Source organism: Mustela nivalis (assembly GCF_964662115.1).
Source record: "Mustela nivalis genome assembly, chromosome: 15".
In the NCBI taxonomy this organism is placed as follows: Eukaryota; Metazoa; Chordata; class Mammalia; order Carnivora; family Mustelidae; genus Mustela; species Mustela nivalis.
This window is the reverse complement of record NC_139034.1, coordinates 28,931,786-28,955,210: the sequence shown is the minus strand read 5'-3', so window position 1 is coordinate 28,955,210 and position 23,425 is coordinate 28,931,786. Positions and strand designations below refer to the sequence as shown.

Genomic DNA, 23,425 nt, shown 5'->3' with positions numbered 1-23,425 from the left:
ATAAGCTCTTTCAATAAACTCTTGATGGCATTCAACGGAATTATTAAATTTCAATTATATTATTTTATTTTAGTCTATTTTTAAAAAGATTTTATTTCATTTTTTAAAATGTTTATATATAATTTCTACACCCAACATGGGGCTTGAACTAATGACTCTGAGATCAAGAGTTGCATGTTCCTCTGACTGAGCCAGCCAGGTGCCCACAATTATATATTACTTTAATACACATACAATACATCGAAAAAGTTAGCACTTATTTTTATAGAATCATTCTAAATATAACAAGATTATCAATAATATTGAAAATACATTTTCAAAACTGAAGATATATCAGCAATATCGATACATATTAAGACATAGTAAACTGTAAAACATTAGATTGTAGAGTATGGCCAACCTTACTTCAGCAGCACAGTTAATACTGGAGATAATTTTAGAATCTTAACGCCAATATTTACGTGCTGCTAAGGCACTGCTGACATCACTATCATAAAAGCCATGAAAAAAGAGAAATATATTTTCTTCAGAAGATCAGATCCTTGTATTTTTGAGGCAGCACAATATGGCCTGCACCTTTTCAAAATCCACAAACCATTATGTGCTGCTACTTTACTCCAAGGTTTTTGTTTTTTAAATGCACAATAGCACCTAAAGATACAAAAAATTTTTTTCTTTTAGAAAAGAATACATTAAGAAACCTAGGTTTAAAGATCAAAACTGATGAAAAGCTTCACAATAGTGTAATAAAATTTATTTCTACATCAAATGTTTAAGAAAAGCCTACTATGTGCCAAGCACATTGCTATAGGTCAGGAACACAAAGATGTGTAATATAAGGAAATGAAAAGCATTTTTCATCCTTTGTCAATAAGCCAATACTATTAAATATTTGATTAAGTTTTTGAATGTTATAATATATAGAAGTTATTTTTTCCTTTTATAAACACAAAGTGAATTAATAAAATTTGGTCTTTACCTTTGTAAAAGCGTTAATTTACAGACAGCATTGCATCCCTTGCAGTACAACTTTCAAAAGACCTCTTCATCAAGTAGGTTAAGACTTCATGTCAAGGGAAAAATAAGAAATGACATACAAATGCTCAGTTTCAATAAACTTAAGTGGGCAAATGCAAATATACTTTTATTTAGATCTATCTAATCCATTTTGAGCCAGAGTGCATGCATGACTGTGAGTAGGGGTGGTAGTGGGTGAGAGGCACAGGCAGACAAGAGAATCTTAACTGGGATTCATGCTGAGCATGAAGCCCACAGGGTTCCATCTCATGACCATGAGATCATGACCTGAGCCAAAATCAAGAGTCAGATGCTTAACCAACTGAGCCACCTAGGTGCCCCCAAATACATTTTTAAAGGAAAAGCCTGCTTAAGAGCTTAAGATTCTATCCTCTCCCCGATACCAATCTCCTCCTGCAAAGGTAATTCCAGATTATGTAGCCTTGGAAAGATGAGTTAACTTTGTATTCAGAGATGAGAAATAAACTGGAATCTTGTGACTCAAAATCTTCCTATATCCTACCTGCCTCCTCTCTTCACTAGGCAAGGAAGTATTCTCCTAAACAGTTTCCACTTACTCAAATGTAGGAAATGCAATTACTTCTCTAAGAGACTCTCTCTCACTCAAATAAAATCTTCTAAAAAAAAGAAATTTGAGACAGTAATAGAGCAGAGTAGTATATGAAATAGAGGTTGCTTGGGAGATTAGCTACGTATATTTTTTAATGGGAAGATGCTCATTAAACAACTATTTAAGACTATATATTGTTCTTGCTCCCCACAGTATATGTATACATTAACTCATGTATACATATACATGATAATAATAATTAATCCACGATAATTTCAAAATCAAGAAGAAATCTATTGGTCACTTCTTCAATCTTCTTTCTTTTCTTTTTTGCTAAGTCTATATATTTTAAACAAAGTCAAAGGTGACAATCTTGAAAGAAATAAATGTGAATATTGCAAAATGAAAGTCACTTTCATAAATTTTTTTAAACTTCACAGTAAGAATATCATTTTTTAAAAAATTGTGGCTATAATACACATAAATTTTACCATTTTATACAATTGTGTGGCATGAAATCCAGTTACACTGTTGTGTAACTATCACCACATTCCATCTCCAGAACCTTTTCATCTACACCAACTGAAACTGTACCCATTGAACACTGTCCATGCCTTCATCCCCTCAGCCCCTGGACACCACAATTCTTTCTGTCTTGATGAACTTGCCTACTTTAAGTGCTTTATATAAATGGAATCATAAAGTATTTATTTTTTTGAGTCTGGCTTATTTTATTTAAGATAACCTTTTCAAGGTTCATCAGTGCTGTTGCATATATCAGACTTTCCTTTTTATACCTGAGTAGCATTCAATTGTGTAAATATACATTTTATTTGTCCATTTATCTGTCTACGGGCATTTAAGTTGCTTTGCTCTTTTGGCTATTATGATTAACTTGCTGTTATAAACATGGTACACAAATATCTATTTTGAATCCTGCTTTCAATTCTTTTGGGTCTAAACCCCAGGATTACATGGCATTTAATTCTATTTTTCATTTTTTGAAAAATTGCCACACTGTCTTCCATAGTAGGCTCTATCACTTTACACCGCCATCAGAAATGCAAGAGTACCAATTTCTCCACATCCTTGGTAACATTTATTTTTTTTCCTTTCTTTAAAAAAATAATAGCCACCCTCATGGATGTGAAGTAGTATCTTTGTGTGGTTTTAATTCTTTACTTCCCTAATGAGTAGTCTTTTGAGCATCTTCTGTTTATTGGTCATCTGTATATCTTCCTTAGTGCAATGTCTATTCAAGTCCTTTGCTCATTTTTTAACTGGGTTGTTTGGTTTTGTTGTTGTTGTTGAATTATAAAAGTTCTTTATGTATTCTGGATAGAAGTTACCTATCAGATATATAATCTTCGAGCATTCTCTTCCATTCTCTAGGCTGCCTTTTCACTGTTGATAGAAAGTTTTAAGTTTTGATGGAGTCTAATTTACCTTTTTGTTGTTGCTGCCTGTGGTGTACTATTCAAGAAACTGCTACCAAGTCCAATGTCATCAGGTTTTCCCTATAGTTTTCTTCTAAGAGTTTTAGTTCTTACATTTAAGTCTTTGATCCATTTTAATTTTTGCATATGGTATAAGGTATTACTTTATATGTTGATATCCAGTCCTTTTCCCATTGAATTTTTTTTTTTAAGTAAACTATGCCACATGTGGAACTTAAACTCATACCTCTGAGATCAAAAAGAGTCACACATTCTACCAACTGAACCATCTGAACGGTCTTGGCACGCATATTAAAAATCATTTCATCATATATGTGAGGGTTTATTTCTAAGGCCCTCTAGTCTATTCCATTGGTCTATATGTCTGTCTTTATGCTAGTACCATACTGTTTGATTACCAGGACCTTGCATGAACTTTTGAAATCAGAAGTATGAGATCTCCAAATCTGTCTTTTCAACATTGTTTTGGCCATTTGTTGTCCCTTGAGAGATTCTGTATACATTTTAGAGCAGTTTTTCTATTTCTACAAAAATGTCATTGGGATTTTGACAGGGATTGCACTGAATCTGTAGATCACTTTGGATAGTACTGTCATCTTAACAATACCAAGACTCCCAAAACATGAATACAGGATGTTTTTCTGTTTGTGTCTTTAATTTTTTTTGAAATTTTTATTTATTTTTTTGTGTGTCTTAAATTTTTTAAAGTAATGTTTTGTAGTTTGCAGTGTAGGAGCCTTTCACCATCTTGGTTAATTTTACTCCTAAGCATTTTATTCTTTTTGATGTTATTATAAATGTAATTGTTTTAATTTAGTTTTTGGATTGTTCACTTTTAATGCAAAGAAATGCCACTGATTTTTTAGTGTTGATTTTGTATCCTGCAACCTCACTGAATTTGCTTTATTAGTTGTAATTTTTTTGGGGGGGGGCAAGGGTTTTCTATGTATAAGATGATGTCACCTGTGACCAGAAGTAATTTTACTTTATAAATATTTTATACCTAAAATTGGTCCAGAAGCTGTTTGGCAGCCTTGGTCTATTCATTTTTTCGTTCTTCTAGAAAACCATCAGACAGATGTCTCTTCTCTCCCTTCAAATTTCCATAATCTCTCTCCTTTCCTCCTCATTTTCACCCAGGAAACAGAAGCTATTAAAAGAGAATTTTTTTGTCAATTTCTACTACATCTACTTACATACATATATATATATATATATATATATATATGCATGCTGATATAACTCTTCCTTCTCTGTATAATTGATAAGCAATCACTGTTCTTAAGATACAAACCTTCTCTTATATACTATATTTTATCCTCTCTTGCTCACTTAAGGATAATCCTTTAGCACTCTTCCCTGCATCTTTAGTTTTTCTACTGGATCATTCTTATCACTAAAAAAAAAAACACTATAATTTCTCTCATCTTAATATCATCTCTTAGAGGTTACTGCAATTTTATCACTGATGTTTTAATAAACACCCTCAGGGGAAGATATTTTCCTATTTTTATTTCTATTTTTAACTGAGATAATAAAAAAAGAACTGCTTTCTATTTGAAAGCCTGATAGATTTAAGCTATTAGCAAAAGTATCTTTCATATTCAAGAAAAATATGGAAATTCTTGACTTAAATGTATGAATAAATTGAATAATTCCAGTAGAGTAGTTCCAGCCAGATAAATCTCCCTTTACCTGTGTTTAACAACAAAACAACAATAATCTCCCAGTCCGTAAGTTTTAAGTCTTCCTTTCCACTTATAATGACCTTCTAAGGTAGGCTTTATATTATGATTTCAAGTACTTTTTTTTTTTTTTAAAGATTTTATTTATTTCAGAGCAAGAGGGAGGGAGGGAGGGAATGAGCAAGGGGGGAGGGGTAGAAGAAGAGGAAGAGGAAGAAGCAGAATCCCCACTGAGCAGGGAACCAGATGTGGAACTCAATCCCAGGACCCTGAGATCATGACCTGAGCCAAAGGCAGATGCTTAACTGACTTGAGCCACCTAGGTGCCGCCCCAAGAAGGGGTTATTTTAAACTATAAATTTATTTGAATCTACAGAAGGTTTCATCACATGATAGAGATATTCAGATATTAATACATGCCATGAAAATATTTTTGCTCTTTTGTTTAGACATACCCACTATGTATTAGTACATTGCATTGGGTTTTTCAAATATTTAACTTCACTTTTAATCTGGTATCAAGACTATTTGTAATAACTACTTTCTTCAAGTATGCTTCAAATTCTGCAACATAAACCTATAAGGAGCTGGCTACACAGTCCCTGGGAAACAGAATAACTATACTTGCTCAGGCCAATGGAATACTACACTCATGGTATGAAATGTTGATACTATACCTGGAGAAAATTTAAAATTAGTCATGCTGTAATATCTTCAAGAATAGGCCTAAGTTATGGGGTTTAAACACTGTGACAATTTTATTTAACATAATAATTTTTTATTACTCTATTAAGAAACTGAAAGTTTTGGGGAGCTTTGGTGGCTCAGTTGCTTAATACAGACAGATAAACACCCAAAATATCAAGGTTTGTGTAATTAGGACCTATCCAGTATTTCCTATTTCTTTCCAATCAGAACCCTCTATCACTCCAGTTAAAAAGTCTCTTTTAAGAGACGTGACAACCCAATACAGTATGTGGACCTTTCTGAAATAATCAGGAATTTCAAGAGAAACTAAATGTTATTACAATAAGGGATTATTATTCATTTTATTATATAAGTATTGGTGGCTATACATTTAGGAAAAAGATTCCTGTAAGTTAGAGAAGCATAGAAAGTATTTATAAGTGGACAAAAACTGATCAGGCATGTGCTGTGGCCACCAGGTAAATAGCAAGTGGAATAAAATTCCTTATCATCCTTTTAATAAATTGTTTTCGGTTCTTTATTCTCCTAAACTATATATTCCCACCTGCTCTCTGAATCTTCACTGAAGCTGCTGCTGGAGGCTAAAATACTCACTAATCCCCTATTTATTCCTACTTTGAGGACAACTTAAGTGTATTCTCTCTAGTGCATTCTTACGTCAACCTTTCTGGCTGATACTGAATTGCCCATTTATAAGAACTTCTGAATAGAGAAAATTATTCTCAATTCTGAGTACTGTGTTGAGCAAATAACTGGCTTAATTATTTTATATCTATCATCCATTCAAACTATTCAAATTGGACTACCTATATACCTAACAATGCTTCCTGGTATGGTCCACACCATTTTTCTACTTTTATATCTTAGTCCACTACAAACATTACAGTGCCTCCATTCCTTAAACTGTGCTTTCCATTTTGCTGGCTAAAAGAAAAGCCACATTCCTATACTAGATATGGGAAGAGCCTTACTGGCTAGATGCAGAAGCAAACAAAGAGCTATTAAAAAAAAATTAGAGAACAGTACCATTTAGTTGTTGTCCTTTACCTTTATCAGTCTTAGTTCCAAGTGAGGTGGTTTATATTCCGGATTGTAGGCTTTTAATTATCTTTATTAGCTTTTGATATATATCAACTTTTCATTTTTATGCCTTCTAAGAAAAAGACAGTCATTTTGAAAGGTTAGACAATAAATATGTTTAGCTTAAAAAGTCAACTTGAAGATGAATCTGAGTACACAGAAATCTTTAAATACCTTAGTTTTCACATTTGGTAAAAATTTAATAAAAATTTAAAACACAATAAAAAAAAGCTACAAATTTTATATGCATTAATGGTTTTCACCCCTCATCTCCTTCTAAATGATTTGTCACTCCAATTTTGATTCCATTGACATTTTTGTTTGGGCATATTTACTTTCTATCCTAATGCTCCTGTAATTTCAGTTAATCTAGTTTACATAAGACATTACTGCACCTAACAAAAACATAAAACATTCTAGGTATCTCTCCTGGGCTCTAACATCATCCTGAGTGCAAAAGAGTTTAATATTTAATAGTAAATTCCAATTTTTATTTCTAATTTTATCTGAATCTGGGAGACCCAAGATGGAATCCTGGCTTTTGATCCTTATCGTCAGTAAGTTATTTCAATACATGGAACCTTGCGTTTTCTTTTTGTAAAATAGGTTAGTAATGCCCAATTCATAGCCCGTTAAAACTGTACAAATTTAAACTTTATGAACACATCTAGTAGTGAACAGGTATTTAATAAATGACTGCTGAATCTAACTTCATAGGTTTTGCGACATACTTTGGCCAAACAGGGTTTTAGGGGACTGTGACTGAACATGAACCAACAGTGCTGATGATAAAGAAAAAGTTAGTGGAATCAGGAAGGGTGCACTAACAGATCTTATTCATAAGAGAAATACTGTATTGTGTACCTCAGACCACACAGAGAACACTCAGTTCTGTATGCAGTATTTCTGAAGGAATACTGACAAAACGTAGTGGATCCAAAAGTGGAATATGCAGGATACTAGTGATCTAGAATTCATACTATGAGAACAGGTGGAAAGACTTAGGTATGCTCAGCCTAGAGAAAAGAGAGAAAAACTATTTTTAGAAGACCTATCTAGGGCCAAAGGATGAAATTATATAATGAACTGAAATCTCTCTTATGAGAATTTTTTTTTATCAATTATTACAACTGACATAATTTATACCATTAAGGAAAAAAGCTTATCTATTATGGTTCTAATTCTAAAACTCTGAGGATTAAAATAAAATGACTATAGATCAATTAAAAAATTGACTTTTAGGAGCGCCTGGGTGGCTCAGATCATGATCTCAGGGTCATCGGGCTCTCTGCTCCCTTCTTTTCTCTCTGCCTACTTGTGATCTCTCTCTCTGTGTCAAAAAAAAAAAAAAAACCTAAAAAATTTAAAAAAAATTGATTCTTAGAGGTTTCTAGGTGGCTCAGTCAGGTAAGCAGCCTGAGATCTGGTTACAACTCAGGTCATGGGGCGCCTGGGTGGCTCAGTGGGTTAAGCCTCTGCCTTTGGCTCAGGTCATGGTCATGGTCTCAGGGTCCTGGGATCAAGCCCTGCATCGGGCTCTGCTCAGTGGGGAGCCTGCTTCCCCCTCTCTCTATGCCTGCCTCTCTGTCTACTTGTGATCTCTCTCTCTCTGTCAAATAAATAAATAAAATCTTAAAAACAAAACAAAACAACTCAGGTCATGATCTTGGGGTTGTGAGATCAAACCCTGTGTGGGCCTCTGTGCTTACTGGGGAGTCTGCTTAAGATGCTCTTCCTCTCTCTTTCCTTCTGCCCCTCTACATGCTCTCTCTCTCAAGTAAATAAACAAAATTTTTAAAAACTGACTTTTAGAAAATTTCAAGCTGTCTTATTAAGGATTTGAAGGACAATCTGCATTTAAGTTCTGACAATAGGGCATTAACTATAAGGGGCATAAAGAAATAACTTCTGACAATAGGGCATTAACTATAAGGGGCATAAAGAAATAACTTGAGGAGAAAATTAAATGAAAATGAAACAAAAAAAAATTTTAAGAAATTTATTTACTGGATGTACCAGGAAGACTGAAACTAACAGTCTAGACTAAAAAGTCAGGTGTGACTACTGACAACCTGACATGTATCTGTTTCAATTCTGCATTCAACTTATTCCTGTTTCATGCAGAAATCACTCTGAAAACTCAATTTCAGGCAAAAAGATAGTGTCAAAGGGCAAGACTGCACTGAATAGTCTAGGACTGTTACCTATATAGTATGTACGCTTAAACTTGAAATCCCTATTACAGCAGAATTCATCATATGTGTATATTTATTTCCTATTTTAATTAAGGCCTGTGCTATTAAATTTTGTCTTGTTTTCGTTTTCCCAAGAAAACATCAAAACTAACTTCATAAATAAGAAATTCCCTCTTAATATTCTTTGAATCATCCATCTTGAACTGAGAAGTTGCTCAGGAAGGGTAAATAATGACTCCACCTCCTTTCTGTAATTTTGGCACTAAAACTCAAATTTTATGGCTACCACTTTGTTGACAGCAGAAACAGCCTTGCATAGACAAAAGACCAGATTTCATTAATTTAAATTACTCTGTTGAACACATATATGTCAAACATTTATATCTTAAAGACAGGAACAATTGACATTTAATTAAACATTATCTAATTCTCAAAAAGAGCAATTATTTGACCAATGACGGAAAAACGGTTGTAGCACATTGTAAATTTTCTCTGTGTTCATAAACCTTAGGACATACCCTTGTAAGAGCTTCGACTTGATATATTGAACTAAATTAATATCAAATGGTATTTGCAAACCTTCTTTACTACCAAATGCTGACAGTACCTAGCACCCTTATAAATTTTTTTGATTGTAAACACTGCTTACCACTAATTGAAGTGCCAAAAGAGAAATCTGTTCTTTTTTTTTTATCTCTTTTGGCACAAATCTTTCTCCCAGAAACATTCACATTATAAAATTATTCAAGATAATTAAAATTTCCTCATGAGTGCCACAGGTAGACAGCAATTTGTAGAAGACTGAATTTCAATTACAAATATGTAAAAACAGACTATTCAGCTATATTTAGTAACTCATACCAAAAGCATTACATTTTCATTGAAAATACAACAGAATTTATATCAGTTGCAATATTACTTACTTACTGCCCTAACATTCTGATTTTATTTGCAGTACTTTTAGTCAGCCCCACATTTATATTACTTCTTAAAAAAGATTTTATTTACTTATTTGTGAGAGAGAACATGGAGGAGGGGGGAAGGGAATTAGAGTCTTTGCTGAACAGGAAAGCTGGGCAGGACGGGGGTAGGGGTGGCGGTGGGGTTGTACTCCAGGGCCCTTGATCCCAGGACTCTGGCATCATGACTGAGCTGAGGGCAGATGCTTAACTGCCTGAGCCACCTAAGTCTTCCTACATTATTTATAATTAAAAAAATGAGGGGCGCCTTCGGCTCAGGTCATGATCTCAGAGTCCTGGGATCGAGTCCCGCATCGGGCTCTCTGCTCAGCGGAGAGCCTGCTTCCCTCTCTCTCTCTCTGCCTGCCTCTCCATCTACTTGTGATTTCTCTCTGTCAAATAAATAAATAAAATATTAAAAAAAAAAAAAAAAAGACTATTTTTTTTCTAATATGGTATAATTAGCAATATGCCATTGCTATTCTTTTGTTAACTTTGATAACATTTCTAAAAACTTACCTACTCAGTCCAATGTGAGAAATAATTTTTGTCATTTATATTTATATTAGACTAGTTATCTATAGCAGGAAAATAATCAGTCTCCTGAATTACAAGGTCACTTGTTTCCATGACCTTTTTAAAAATTTTTTTATAGGACTAACAATGACAGCCCTGAATGAATTTTCTGCTTTATCTTCTGTTTCTTATTTAAAAAGTCAGTGTCTTAAAATTTCTGTTATAGATAAGAAAGAAGCAATGATCTTTACTGAGGACAGTGTACCTAAAGGTGTTATTTCATTTACCACCAAATGACATACCTAGTTATTTTAAGTTTATACAACAGAAATATGTAATCTAAGCATATGTACCCAAAACTGCAAGTAAAAAAACAAAATACCGCTCAAAAAAGAAAAAGTGGGAAATTAAGGGAAGAAATATGATTATTTCTGAATGTTTTATGTTAAGTAATAAATATAAAAATGAACCGAAAACAATATGTAAAAATGAACCTGAAACACTGCTATTATTTAATTCTGGCAGCATTAGATATAATGAAACACCAATATTCTATAAATTCTGGAATATCTACAGTCCGCAAGTTGGGAATAGTTTAAAAAATACCCCTTTCTTAAAGAATGGCATTAAACAAACATAAGAGAATGACAGATGAGGGGATATACCCACATGATCATATAGAATTACTGAATACTGTCACTATGTACCCATTTTTCTAGGCACTGTTTAATTGGAAAAATCACCATTTTAATAACTAAGATTAAAAAGAACTCCACACATACTACCTAGAACAACCAGAAAACATTCCAATTATAAAATATAGCAAATGACCTATCTTTAAAAGATGCTGGACAATATGCAAGAAAGCCTATTTGTTTAGAAATTTAAAAAGGAGATGAAATAAGATTAGGAATGTGACGTTATCTATGCTTATAAATCTGTTAGAAGTTAAATAATACCTATTTCTTTTTGAAAAGTTGACTGTACTCTAGTATATACAGTTGGGAGTTCAATACCAATCAAAAAGATTTCTTTTTCTAAGATTTAAGCTAAAGTAAAACTGAGCTGGCTTCCAAGGGACCAATTAAGGAACTTATGCCTAAGCTATATAAGATTCTTTGGGGATTTGTAAATGTTTCCATTATAGTTTTCCAGAGACAAAAATATAAAAAGGAAAAAATCGGAGAAAGAAGTGACCTGTGGTATTTGGCTACTACTCTTCCAACTGGCTCATTAATAAAGGTTTTCAATATTTAATTGATTTCTACCCTAAAAACTACTTACTGAGTTCAATGGCTGATCTTCTACGATCATAAGGTCACTCCTCAACACATATACATTACTTACCAAGTCACTAATATAATGGTATTAGATGAGATAAGAGAAGATTGTGATGCACTGATTTTCACCTCAATGGGCGATCCCTCAACACCAAGGTCAGAAAACAGTCGCACGTGAGTTCTTTTATTTAGAGATATAGAATTAGCTCAAGGAAGAGATAGAAATGAATCTTTTTGGTAACTGATTACCAGGAAAATAGTTTTTTTAAGTTTCTTGGGGCACCTGCATAGCTCAGTTGGTGGTTAAGCGTCTGCCTCTGCTCAGGTCATGATCTCAGGTTCCAGGATCAAGCCCCAACAGGGCTCCCTGCTCAGTAGGGAGTCTGCTTCTCTCTCCTTCTGCTCCTTCCTCTGCTCATGCTCACTCTTTCTCACTCTCTAATAAATGAAAGCCTAAACAAAAAAAAAAAAAAAAAAAAAAAAAAAAAAAAAAGAATCTGTTTCTCAAAACTTAAATCAATCAGGGTAAAAACATTTCTTATTCTCATCTCAGAAAGGTGTGCACGCGCATATATAAAAGGAAGGAAAAGTGACTGCCTTCCTATTTTTCCTACCTTCTGAAGTTTAAAAGTTTAATTTTAAGTATCTCACAGAAAAGTCTGCAGTGCAATCTTGTGAAATGCAAAAATAAATGAAAAAACTATTTCTCAAGTGAAGAGAACATTTCTAATTTATAAAACCATTAAATAATTGTTAGTAAACCTGATTCATGATGATAATAAAAAAGATAATTAGTCATATATAAAGTCCTTTGAAGAAAAAGTGTTTAAGATTGTGATTCTTGGGGTGCCTGGGTGGCTCAGTGGGTTAAAGGGTCTGCCTTCGGCTTGGGTCATGATCCAGGGTCCTGGGATTGAGCCCCGCATCAGGCTCTCTGCTCAGCAGGGAGCCTGCTTCCTCCTCTCACTCTGCCTGCCTCTCTGCCTACTTGTGATCTCTGTCTGTCAAATAAATGAATGAAATCTTAAAAAAAAAAAAAGATTGTGATTCTCAAGATTCAGAGATGATAAGGCCTGGCTGTAAAATACTTCTCAAAATCGAAACTTACCCAATGACATTATTCTTGCTCTAAACTGGATTAAATCAATACCAACTTCAGTGTGTAGCGGGTAAGGGGAGATCAGAAAATTGTCAATAGGGGTGCCTGGGTGGCGCAGTTGATTAAGTGTCCCGCTCTTGATTTCAGCTCAGGTAATGATCTAAGGGTCATGAGGTTGAGTCTTGCATCAGACTGAGCACATGGGGCCTGTTTATGATTCTCTCTCGCCCTCTGCACTTGCCCCCCGCACCACAGTTGCTCTAAAAAAAAAAAAAGTTGTCAATCTAGGCTAGTAGGAAAAAAATTCAGAAATAAAGCAAAACCTGTAACCAAACACTAGCTTTTTATAAAAATGGTTGAGGTTAATACTAAATATTAATTGAGAGTTAATACTTACAAGATAAGAACTGCTGGGCTAATTAGGGGACTGTTTTATTATGGTCTTCATTTTATCAATATCAAACCTAGGAAAAAAAAAGAGTGAAGACTTTAAAAATTTGATTACATTATAAAAGTTAGAAAATTTTCAACTGGGGTTGATAATCATGATTTTCTGATCCTTATACAGCACAACCACAGATTATAGACACCCAGCAGCATTTGTATATTTTAGTCTAAAGTAGCTTAATTGCTTAATTTCTCTTCTCTATTACTATTACCTTCTCAAAGTATAAAAGTCAAATATGTAAATGCAACTAAAACTAATACTTCAATGTCTAATTTGGAGCACACTGGGCTTCTAGAGGACATCATACAATTGCAGATATTTCAAGATAAATTCAAGATCATACCTCAAGACTGACCAGTCTTTCTCTTAGGCATATACATACACACATGTATACAATCACAAAATCTAAAAATCCATATATTGTCCAAGAATTCTACTGTGATACAGTATAAATACAGAGCTTAAACTGGGGTTTCAAATGCTTACAGATATGTTGGAAAATAATGTTATATCTATAGCCATAGCAATAGAAAATATTATTATGAAATAACATGAAAAATGCACGAGTAGTGATAAGAAAAATTGATTCCAAGGTTGTTCTTTATTTACAAGAGCAGGAAGAATTAAAAGCCAGTATGCAAAGAAAGGAAACATTACTGCTTATCTTTAAAATTGAAAAAATTTAAAAATATACTAATTTAAACTGGTTAGAATGTTTACTTTCTGTGGCCATGACTGTAACTTGTAGTTCTTGATACCAATTAATGCTTAAGCACTTACTATAAGATATAGAATAGAATAAGTAAAATAAACTCATCTATGCTTTTAATGGAGCACTTTTTAAAATTTTTTGATTTTATTTATTTATTTGACAGACAGAGATCACAAGTAGGCAGAGAGGCAGGCAGAGAGAGAGGAAGGGAAGCAGGCTCCCTGCTGAGCAAGAGCCAGACCTGGGGCTTGATCCCAGGACCCTGGGATCATGACCTGAGCCGAAGGCAGGGGCTTTAATCCACTGAGCCACCCAGGGGCCCCGTGACTAAATTCTAATATACTACCATGCTTATTTTGTTTTTTTTTTTTTTTTTAAGAAAAAAAAAGACAATACATACAGTTGAGTCCTTTCTGTACCATACCCTGATCCCATTATCCTTCCTAACATAAAATCACAATCTTGAATTTGGAAATTTATTTCCTATGCACGCTTTTACACTACTACTATTGTAAATTCAAGTACTTAAAACATGTATCATTGTTTTCAAGGTTTATTAAAATGTATATTATATACACACATTCTATAAATGTTATTATACATACATATCCTTTTGTAGTTTGTTTTTGCTGAAGACATTCATTCATTCATGATCATACACAGAGCTCGCTTTAATAGCAGTATAATAAACAGTTCATCATATGACTATGCCACAATTCACCATTCTCCTGTTGCTTAATGTTTACAGTGCTTTTGATTTTTTTTCTATTAAAAATAAAAGTAATAAGACTTTGCCATACATGTCTCAGTTTATCTAGAACATCTACGAAATGGAATTGTTGGGTTCAAGCCTATGTATACTCAATTTTACTAAGATATTGTCAGATGCTCTCACAAGGAGCATATGAAAAGTTCATTTTCTTCAAGATCTTGAAGTACATTTAAGAAAAAGCGCCACTATCTAGAGGAGTATTTTCAAAATTCTTAAGTGATCAAATCCTTCTGTTTTTATCAAGTGTAGGTCTAACATAGGTATACTAAATGTTTTAAACAAAAGAGACTAAAATTTGTTCTAGGGTACCTGCACAAAAATAAAGCTTTCATGATAGAGATTTTCCTCATATGACTGAGGAAATACCAACACTTCATCTAGAACTATTGTGGTAGAAATGGTAAGATTCAGCATTAGTTACTAAGCTTAGATTCACAATGACCAAAGAGGGTAGGGGGAGCAGAAAATATAAATGGTTAATTATTGTGAAGAATCCTCCATTTCATTTTGGGCAGTGCTCCTCACATGTGGTGCTTCTAAAAAAACCCACTTGGAGCTTGTAAAAAATACAAATTCCTGAGTCCTAGGGCTCCAGAGAATCTGATTCAGCAGGTCTGATAAAATGCTTTGTTCTTCTAAGTTATTCTGGTCCATAGATACTTCAGTAATTCATAGTAAAAACAAGGTGTTTTAAATATAAAGGATTTTGTAACTCATTTTTAAATTAAGAGAAGTAGCTAATTAAAATGTTATCTGTTAGGGGCACCTGAGTGGCTCAGTGGTTTGGGCTGCTGCCTTCGGCTCGGGTCATGATCTCAGGGTCCTGGGATTGAGCCCCGCATCGGGCTCTCTGCTCCGCGGGAAGCCTGCTTCTCTCTCTCTCTCTCTCTCTCTCTGCCTGCCTCTCTGCCTACTTGTGATCTATGTCTGTCAAATAAATAAATAAAATCTTTAAAAAAAAAATGTTATCTGTTAAATTACATCAACATGAATTACATCAAACATCCTGGTAATAGCAAAAAAAAAAAAAAAAAAAAAAGTTATGGTTGAATGTTTGACACTTCATGTTAGACCAGGTTTTAGGCTCATTTATTATTTCGGGTAAGCACATACTACAACAAAGCTTGTTTTGATAGTATTAGGAGAAAATTCATATTCTGAATTTACTGTTATTGGAAATGGAAAACATTAAGAGTGGGTGTGATTAGTTGTGATTTTAATGAAGGTAACCAAGGAAAAACAATGATTACCTTTTTAAAAGAATGCTACTGCAAATGTCAAGACTTTAAACTGGGACATTAGGTTTATACACTAAAAATGTCATTTGTAGTTTTCCACCTAGAATGCTACAAATAAAATTGGAACTTTAATAGCAATTTAATATTCACTTCCCTATAATTACGACCTATTGTAATTTTATTCAGGTACAAGATGAGAAAAATGCAGATATTTAGGTTATGCAAATATATGCAAATTCAAATTGTAAAAATAAAAAAACCCTATTTATATTACAAAGCCATATTTCCAAAAGATTTAGAATAATCTTTATTTCTAGATATAAAGTTCAGATATACAACATTTTAATAGAAAATGTGAAGACTTGCTGAGTTTCCAGCTGTAGCCTGCTTTGTGATTAAATTAAACACTAAGCAGTATGGGGTATTCTTTTTTAGTTATAGTGAAATCAACAAGAATTTGGCCTTGTTTAGACTAGGCTACAAAACAGAGATAATATGGGCCCAGAATATGGCTCCAAAGTGAAAGAAACACTCCTGTGTGGCCACAGTCAACTTTTCTTTCCTTAATATAACACCTAGCTTGTGCTATCCAGTAACAATTTTTTTCAATCTACCAGCTTGAAAGTGAAAAACACTTTCAAACATAATTCCAGAAACAAGATGATTTTCCATTCAAATAGATGGAATTAACTGATAAAAATTAAATGAACTAAACCCACATAGTACGTAATAGAAAATAATGTAAGTCTACCAGCTATAAGCAGACAACTAAGTTTCCTTTATGCAGCTTGGAAGAAAGTAACTTTTTGTCAAAGAATATATTCATTATACTATATATGGGTTATAATGATAGTTGGGCCCTTCCTACCTGGTCTGTAAAAGCTCCTGCAGCTCCTTTGGCCACCATTATTACATATTGATGCTATTCTATACAACAGCTGACAAAGAGTAGCAATCCCCCAGCCCCTGTTCCCAGCTGTAAGGGACAAGAACAAGGGCTGTGGTGATACTTGTTTATTCATTGTTGTTGCTGCTGCTACTGAAGCAGCAAGCTAAGAAAAGCATATGCAACTGACACAGAAGACAAAAATGATTCTAGTCCAACCTACCTAACAGGTCAGCTTTCATCATTCTATGATAAAATTGCTTAAAGAGAAATTTTTTTTTTTTAAAAATTAGGACGGGAAGAGAAGAAGAAAGGACAAAATGAATGCTCTGATCAGAAAGGGAACCCATAATGTATCTAAGGAAAAAAATTAATGACACTTGTAATAATCTTCAGCTCCTAGTTTAGATTTAACTCAATTATCAACATTCTCAGAAGAGTTTTAACAAGGTTTGGCATGAATTCATAAATCTGTATTATCTTTCCTATCCACTCTACTGGAAAATAAGTACCTAAACTTTAATCAAGAAATGAAATTATATTTTGCTTATAGAAAGTTCCAGGCTCCCAAGTTCCACATATCTAATCATCACCATATGTTTGACATCAGATTCTATTAACAAAGAAGTAAGATTTTAGTCCATAAATATTTTTTAACAAAAACTCCAACCATTAAAAAAAATTCCTACTTGTAATTTATCTACTTTAAATGTGTACTACAAAGCTAAAAACTGAGTATAAGTACATAAGATCAATGATGAGTAACAGAGAATATTTATTCTGTCAAATTATCTTTAAACGTGATGTTAATTATGGGTTTATAACTTCAATTTTAAATGCAATCTTTATCCTTTAATACCTTAGGCAATTTTTGATTTTGAAAAATATTTAGGAAGTCAGAAAAATTAGGAATCTATAAATTATTTTTAAAAGGCTAGAATTGGCCGATAAGTCTAAATAAGATCTAGTCAAGAAGGCTAGATTTGGGATTTTTTAAAATAAAAGTATCAAATACAGTAATATTGAAAATTCAGATCAAAATATTTTGGGAAAAAGGGGAAAAATATTTTATTTTTATAAAAATTACAAAAACAATTGTTCTGCTTAGTAGCAGTCCAAAAACAAATAATACTAATAAAAATAAAAGAAATAATTCTGAGGATCACAGGATAACAAAAGTACTAAATATTTTTATTATGAAAGCCAGAGAACGGAAAAAACTGACAGCAAATATCAAAAAAGGATTTTTAAAAATTAAGACATTTACAAAACAGTAATAAATTAATAAACTATTAACTAGCTGATTAATCGGTCTCAGGAACTACATTTGAAACACACTGCAAGCTTCTCTTCCAAGTGACTCTCATCATGAAACAAGAAAGTAAAACTAAGTCAAATCATATATGTTAATAAAATACCAAGTGTGATTTGGGGTGCTAAGGACTGAAATTCTACTTCAAAATATTTAATGAAAAATTTAAATCATCTCATTAATTAAATAACACAGTTTGAAGATGCTTAGAAAATAAAATTCTGAAAAGAAATAATAGATTAAATATATATTTTATTTGTTGGTCAGAAAATAATCCAAAATATACACAAAATTGCTTCAAACATTTAAAAAAATTTTAAGAAAGTTAATTGTCTATTCTTTAGTGATTCTCAGCAACATTAGAAAATCTCAATAAAGGAAGCTGTTACAGCTGAGAAATTGCAAATGTTGTCCTTATAAACTAGAATTATACGTCAATGACATCAATTTCAAGTCCCTTCACATGTAGACATGTTAAATTACTTCTGTTCTAGTTTATCCAAAATATTCTTTCCCCCCAAGAGTAACTATTTCAACAAAACAGGAACATTGACAGTATAGCTATATTTTAGGAACAATTAAGAATTTTTTCTTGAGAAAATGAATGTCATTTAAACCAGAATGTGCATTTAACCAAAAATATAATTGCTGCACAAAAAAGAAGTCTATCAGTGAAAAAAAAAAAAAAAGTAAATCCTTTCCTCCAAATCGTGACATAATAAACTACTTATCAAGGTTTAGCTAGATATAATCAGGTTTGCAAATTTAAAACACTCAAAATCCTTAGAAAATGTCCTTTAAGGGGTAAAGGCTAGCCAATCACGCATAGCAGTAAAAACCTTTATTAACCTGTCTCCTAAAATAACATATACTACTAATTAGGTTAAAGTTTCTTACTCTGTAAGAGCTGACCAAATACAAGAAAACTATTAATATTTGCATCAAGTCTCTTAGATGTTAAATTATTTAGGAAGCTAAAAATCTGGAAGTTTATAAGCCAATATATAGCTATAGAGGGATGATTTTATGATGCTAAATATTTGTGTTCAAACAGTAAGTTTTGACAATTTTAAAGATCTCAAATCATAAACACTCTAAATCAGAAAGAACTCTGGATTTATGTCTTTATTTAAAATATGAATTCAAAAACTATGTTTATTCCTCCCTTTAATAGTAGGCTGTGTGTAAAAGATATCTGGATTAAAAATGATAAACTGAATCTAGTTTTTTTTTTTTTTCCCCACTCAGAAACCGTATTTTTCACTTTTCATCTTAATGTTTTCTAATCTGAAAATCACTGGTTAAATCGGAGGGGGAGGGAGTTGTATTCAATTTGATCTTATTCAAACTAAGCTGCTTTTTCATAACATTCTCAAGTCTAAGTTATAAAGACATTCTATACCTTGTATTTATCTTGAACAATATAGTGACACTTTACAGTATAATGACATCAATACCTGAATGTTACCCTTACATTAAACTGATTTGTATTAAATTTTAACATTTTATGTAACATTAACTGGTAGTGGATTCATATTCCTGGATTATCTAATATCTAATAATAAATATCATATATTAGTTTTTAATATTTTGGTATATATCTCAATGTTCAAACACACATTGGAGAATTTGTTTGGAAAAAACTAAACGTTGTTTAAAGATACAAACAGTTCTATGACCACAATTACACTTTGTTCTTAAGACTAAATTATATTTTTCTATGAAAATAAATCTTTATCTCCCATATCCAATATATATAAAGTAAATATTTTTAGGTGAAAAAAAATTTAAAGAAAAAATTGTAGTATGCTTTATTTTAGAAGACCTCACTTTAGCAAATAGTTTTTAAAAAAAAATTTGGTTAGTACTTTATCATGAGACTAATATTTTTAACATGGAAAAATTAATCAATACTTAGTAATATTGTTCAATAAATTCATTTATATTATACTAGATCACTAGCAATCAAAATTTTTATTAGGTATCTGAAACTTTCAACTAAAACTATAAAAATGAAAATAAATATACTAGAAAAGTGGCTCTTCTGATAAAGAATTTTGGAGGTAAAAATAAGTTACTGGAAGTTTTGGCAGTTTACATTTTTAGAGTTGCAATTTTTCATATTAATAATTTAAGTATTTTACTCAGAGTATTTATGAGTAAGATAGTAGTTTCTGCTTAAGAAAGTGGGTTTTTCAGTTTCAACCAAAATGCCACTTTTGGTTAGGATGGTATTTGGAATACTCTAAATTCTCTTAAAATAGTCTCATCTTATCTAATTTTATAGGCTTTACCTATCACTATACCTGCCAAAGAGTTGAGCACCAAATTCTATTTGATTTAAACCTCCCAGTTTGAGATGGAAAGTCCTATTTAATTCATATATATATATAACCTTAAGAAAAAAGAAAAATCACTCTATGTACTTATTTTTAGAATAACTTCAATTGGAATTGGACCTAATAAAACATAATGAGAATATCAATTATATTTAAAAATGTGGAGTTTTAATAATCAAGAGAAGTCCACTTGGGCCACTTCACAGATTTCTATTAATAAATCTTCATTTAGATCACTTAAAAAAGTTCTAGCTTTACTGTCTAGTCCAATTATATTGCAAAGATATAAAATATTACCCTTTTAAAATTCATTAGTATACCTTAATCTCCTATCATGTTCCAATGCATTATGTGAGTGTTCAATCAAAGAAGTTAGGTTGTTCTCCAGAATTGGCTCTCTCCTAAAGGTCAAAACCTGCAATAAAAATGTCATGTATTATAGCATGAAGACACTTAACAGATTTCCGCCTCCTGAAGTTCCACAATTGATTCCTGAACACTGAGGTAAAATCTTCAAAATGACCCCAATCTTGCCTGTATTCAAAGAAAACCTAACTTGAAAATAATGTTTTTTAAGTAGAAATAACTTGATTAGAAACACCTGTGATATGCTTTATCATCTGAAGCCTCTTCAAGCAAATCAGATTAATATGTTTCTGCTTTCATTTCTCTTTAGGGCACTCATTTTCAAAGTTGTGCGTGTGTGTGTGTGTGTGTGTGTGTGTGTAGGTAAGTACTGGAGGACTGTTAAAGGGGACTTCATAAAGAATATATCAGAAATATAGTTTGTGCTTCCAAAACTCATAAAATCCATAGTTAACAAAAACTATTCAAAGGGTAGATTTTTAACTACCTTTCTCCCCAAATCATTGAATATTTTAATGATGACAGAAATTACCATTATTATAGTTTAGTCTTTTGCCTTGCCTGTGTGAACAAATTATACTGATATTTCTGAATATTTTAAGACATTACGGTTCTAACAGAACAAAATTTACAATTAAATTTTTAAGCAAAATATTTATTAGTAAAGGTGGATGGCTATTGGGCCAATGGTTTTTTAATATTTCCAAATAAATGTGGTGTAATCAAATGTATACAAGAAGCTTCTTCATTTTTTCCACCTGAATCTTAATGATTTAGCGGCAATCAACCATCTAAAAATATAAAGTTTAGTTAAATTACCAAAGGCTTGTAACATATCATATGTTAACCATAATGCTCAGAGCTTTCTACTTTTATTTAAGGATAGCTTAGGAAAAGAAATGAAAACCAAAAAAAAACTTTATTCCACTGCCGCCAAATAGTTGACTGTTTAATGACAAAACCCACACAAATGTAACTGACAAATACCAATCCAAATATCATGACACTTTTAAAAATTAAAATCACTTCCACACAGTCTTCCTCAAAAGACACAGTTTTCTGTATTTAAGCACTCTGAAAATTCAGGTATCGTAACTTTAAAAATCACAGAAAAATAGCAAAAACCAGTATATACTCCATGCCAAATGTTAAGTTTTTAAATAGTAGGGAAACAGCAAATACTAGATAATAAAGAACAAAAGACATTTGAAAGTAAAACAAATATTAAACCAAATGTGTTTAAGAAAAAAAGATGTAAAAAAACCCTCTGAAATAGTATAACTCAATGCCAAATCTATTACAAAATACAGTTTATTATTTATATTAAGAACCCAGGGCAAAGTCTTTTCAGTGCAAAGATTTTTTAGTGAAATAAGACTGGAATAAACCAAAGTATATTAAACTTCTCATAATTTGATAAAAAATGTTAAGAATAAAACTCATATATACATAATTTCAAATCCAGTATTTGAAATTTGTCTCTCTAAAACGAGATCCTAAAAGGAGACAGAGAAGAGGAGAAAAAAAGGCAAAAGAAAATCATTTCCCAAAAGAAAGCAATATTTATAGGAAGGCTTTACAATTATTTATATATGCAAACAGACAAATATACAAACATGTATTAGTAATGTGATATTCTAAAATTGATGCTACTTTTATTTAATCACAACTTTAAAATTCTAATGCTGTCACTTGTAAAATTTTAAAGCAAAAATGGCTTAATCTAATTTTTGAAACTTGTTTGAAGAAAGTGTTTGTTATTACTGATTTCCTTTGGTCTTAAAGAGATTTGGGGCTACCAAATTTCAGCAAGTCATAGTCTGAGCCTAATTACATGCCAGAATTAGTTGCCTGGCCACAGTGTTTCTAACTTTGCTGAATAAAAATTAATAATAAGAAATAAAACTACATGTAAATGAATAGTATGACAATTCTAAGAAGTGTTTTCTAGTTGTAAGACCAAATAACCTGTTTCTTCCAAAAAAGGGTTAAAAAAAAAAATCACTGTGGGAATTACTAAGCTTCACTAAACAAAAGGGAAAAAAGGCAAGAGCAAATTTAAGGCCATTAATTTTTTGAAATGAGATAAATTTTTATAGAATAAAATTTCAAAATTGTGTGTCTGATTCTTTTTAATTGGAGAAAACTTACGTAACATGTAGAAGAGATATCTAATACAGTGTCTGGGCACTTATTTTTTCTTTTAGTAAACCAAATTAACTGACCAATATCAGTATTTCTGGATGAAGTACACTGTGACATTTTGAATAGTAACTGCATACCAATAAACAGAAATGTATATTTATACACGTTTTCACAAAACAAAAACCAGACAAAAATGTAGTACACAAAGCATGATGAAACAGGGAATCCAGAATACGAAAGCTATTTTGAAATTTTCATCCTTAGTTCCAGTTCTTGATAACGTTAAAAGTGATATTAATTTGATCAGAAAAAAATGTGGTGTTACACGTAAACACCTTAGGCTGCATTTTGTAAATGTACAACTAAGACAAATTGACAGCATTAAAACAAAGCCTAAAATTGCCCTTTTATTTGGATTTTTAAAAATACTATGAAAGGCAAACAAATGAAAATCAGTGCTACCCGGAAGACAAACACCTTACCTTCTCTAGCTCCCTCTCCCTCACGTTATATAAACTTAGCTTTTAGAAAGAGAAGAGTTACTGTAGCAACACCTTTCCCCATCATTATTTTCCAGTGATAATATATGACTTTTCTAGTCCTCACAATAGAAAATAAATTAGAATTATCAATTTCCATA

General features: G+C 32.1%; 1 protein-coding gene across 49 annotated transcripts in view; it reads right to left on the bottom strand.

Moving 5' to 3' along the window:
• Positions 1-23,425, bottom strand: part of LOC309849226 (uncharacterized protein) — a 125,332-nt gene that overhangs the window by 51,976 nt on the left and 49,931 nt on the right. For 13 of the 49 annotated variants that reach the window (XR_014303551.1, XR_014303576.1, XR_014303582.1 and 10 more), the window contains 3 exons: positions 20,595-20,689; positions 12,965-13,031; positions 980-1,063 (listed from right to left, as the gene is read on the bottom strand). Coding sequence is in view for 2 of the 49 variants with exons in the window: in XM_082701567.1 (XP_082557693.1) it covers positions 12,983-13,031; positions 20,595-20,689 (144 nt within the window). In the remaining 47 variants the exon portion in view is untranslated. Of the gene's footprint in view, positions 1-979; positions 1,064-4,048; positions 4,196-6,485; positions 6,592-7,382; positions 7,535-9,961; positions 11,922-12,964; positions 13,032-20,594; positions 20,690-23,425 lie in introns of those variants that run through there. The other 36 variants (XR_014303584.1, XR_014303585.1, XR_014303586.1 and 33 more) reach the window with 10 other exon arrangements.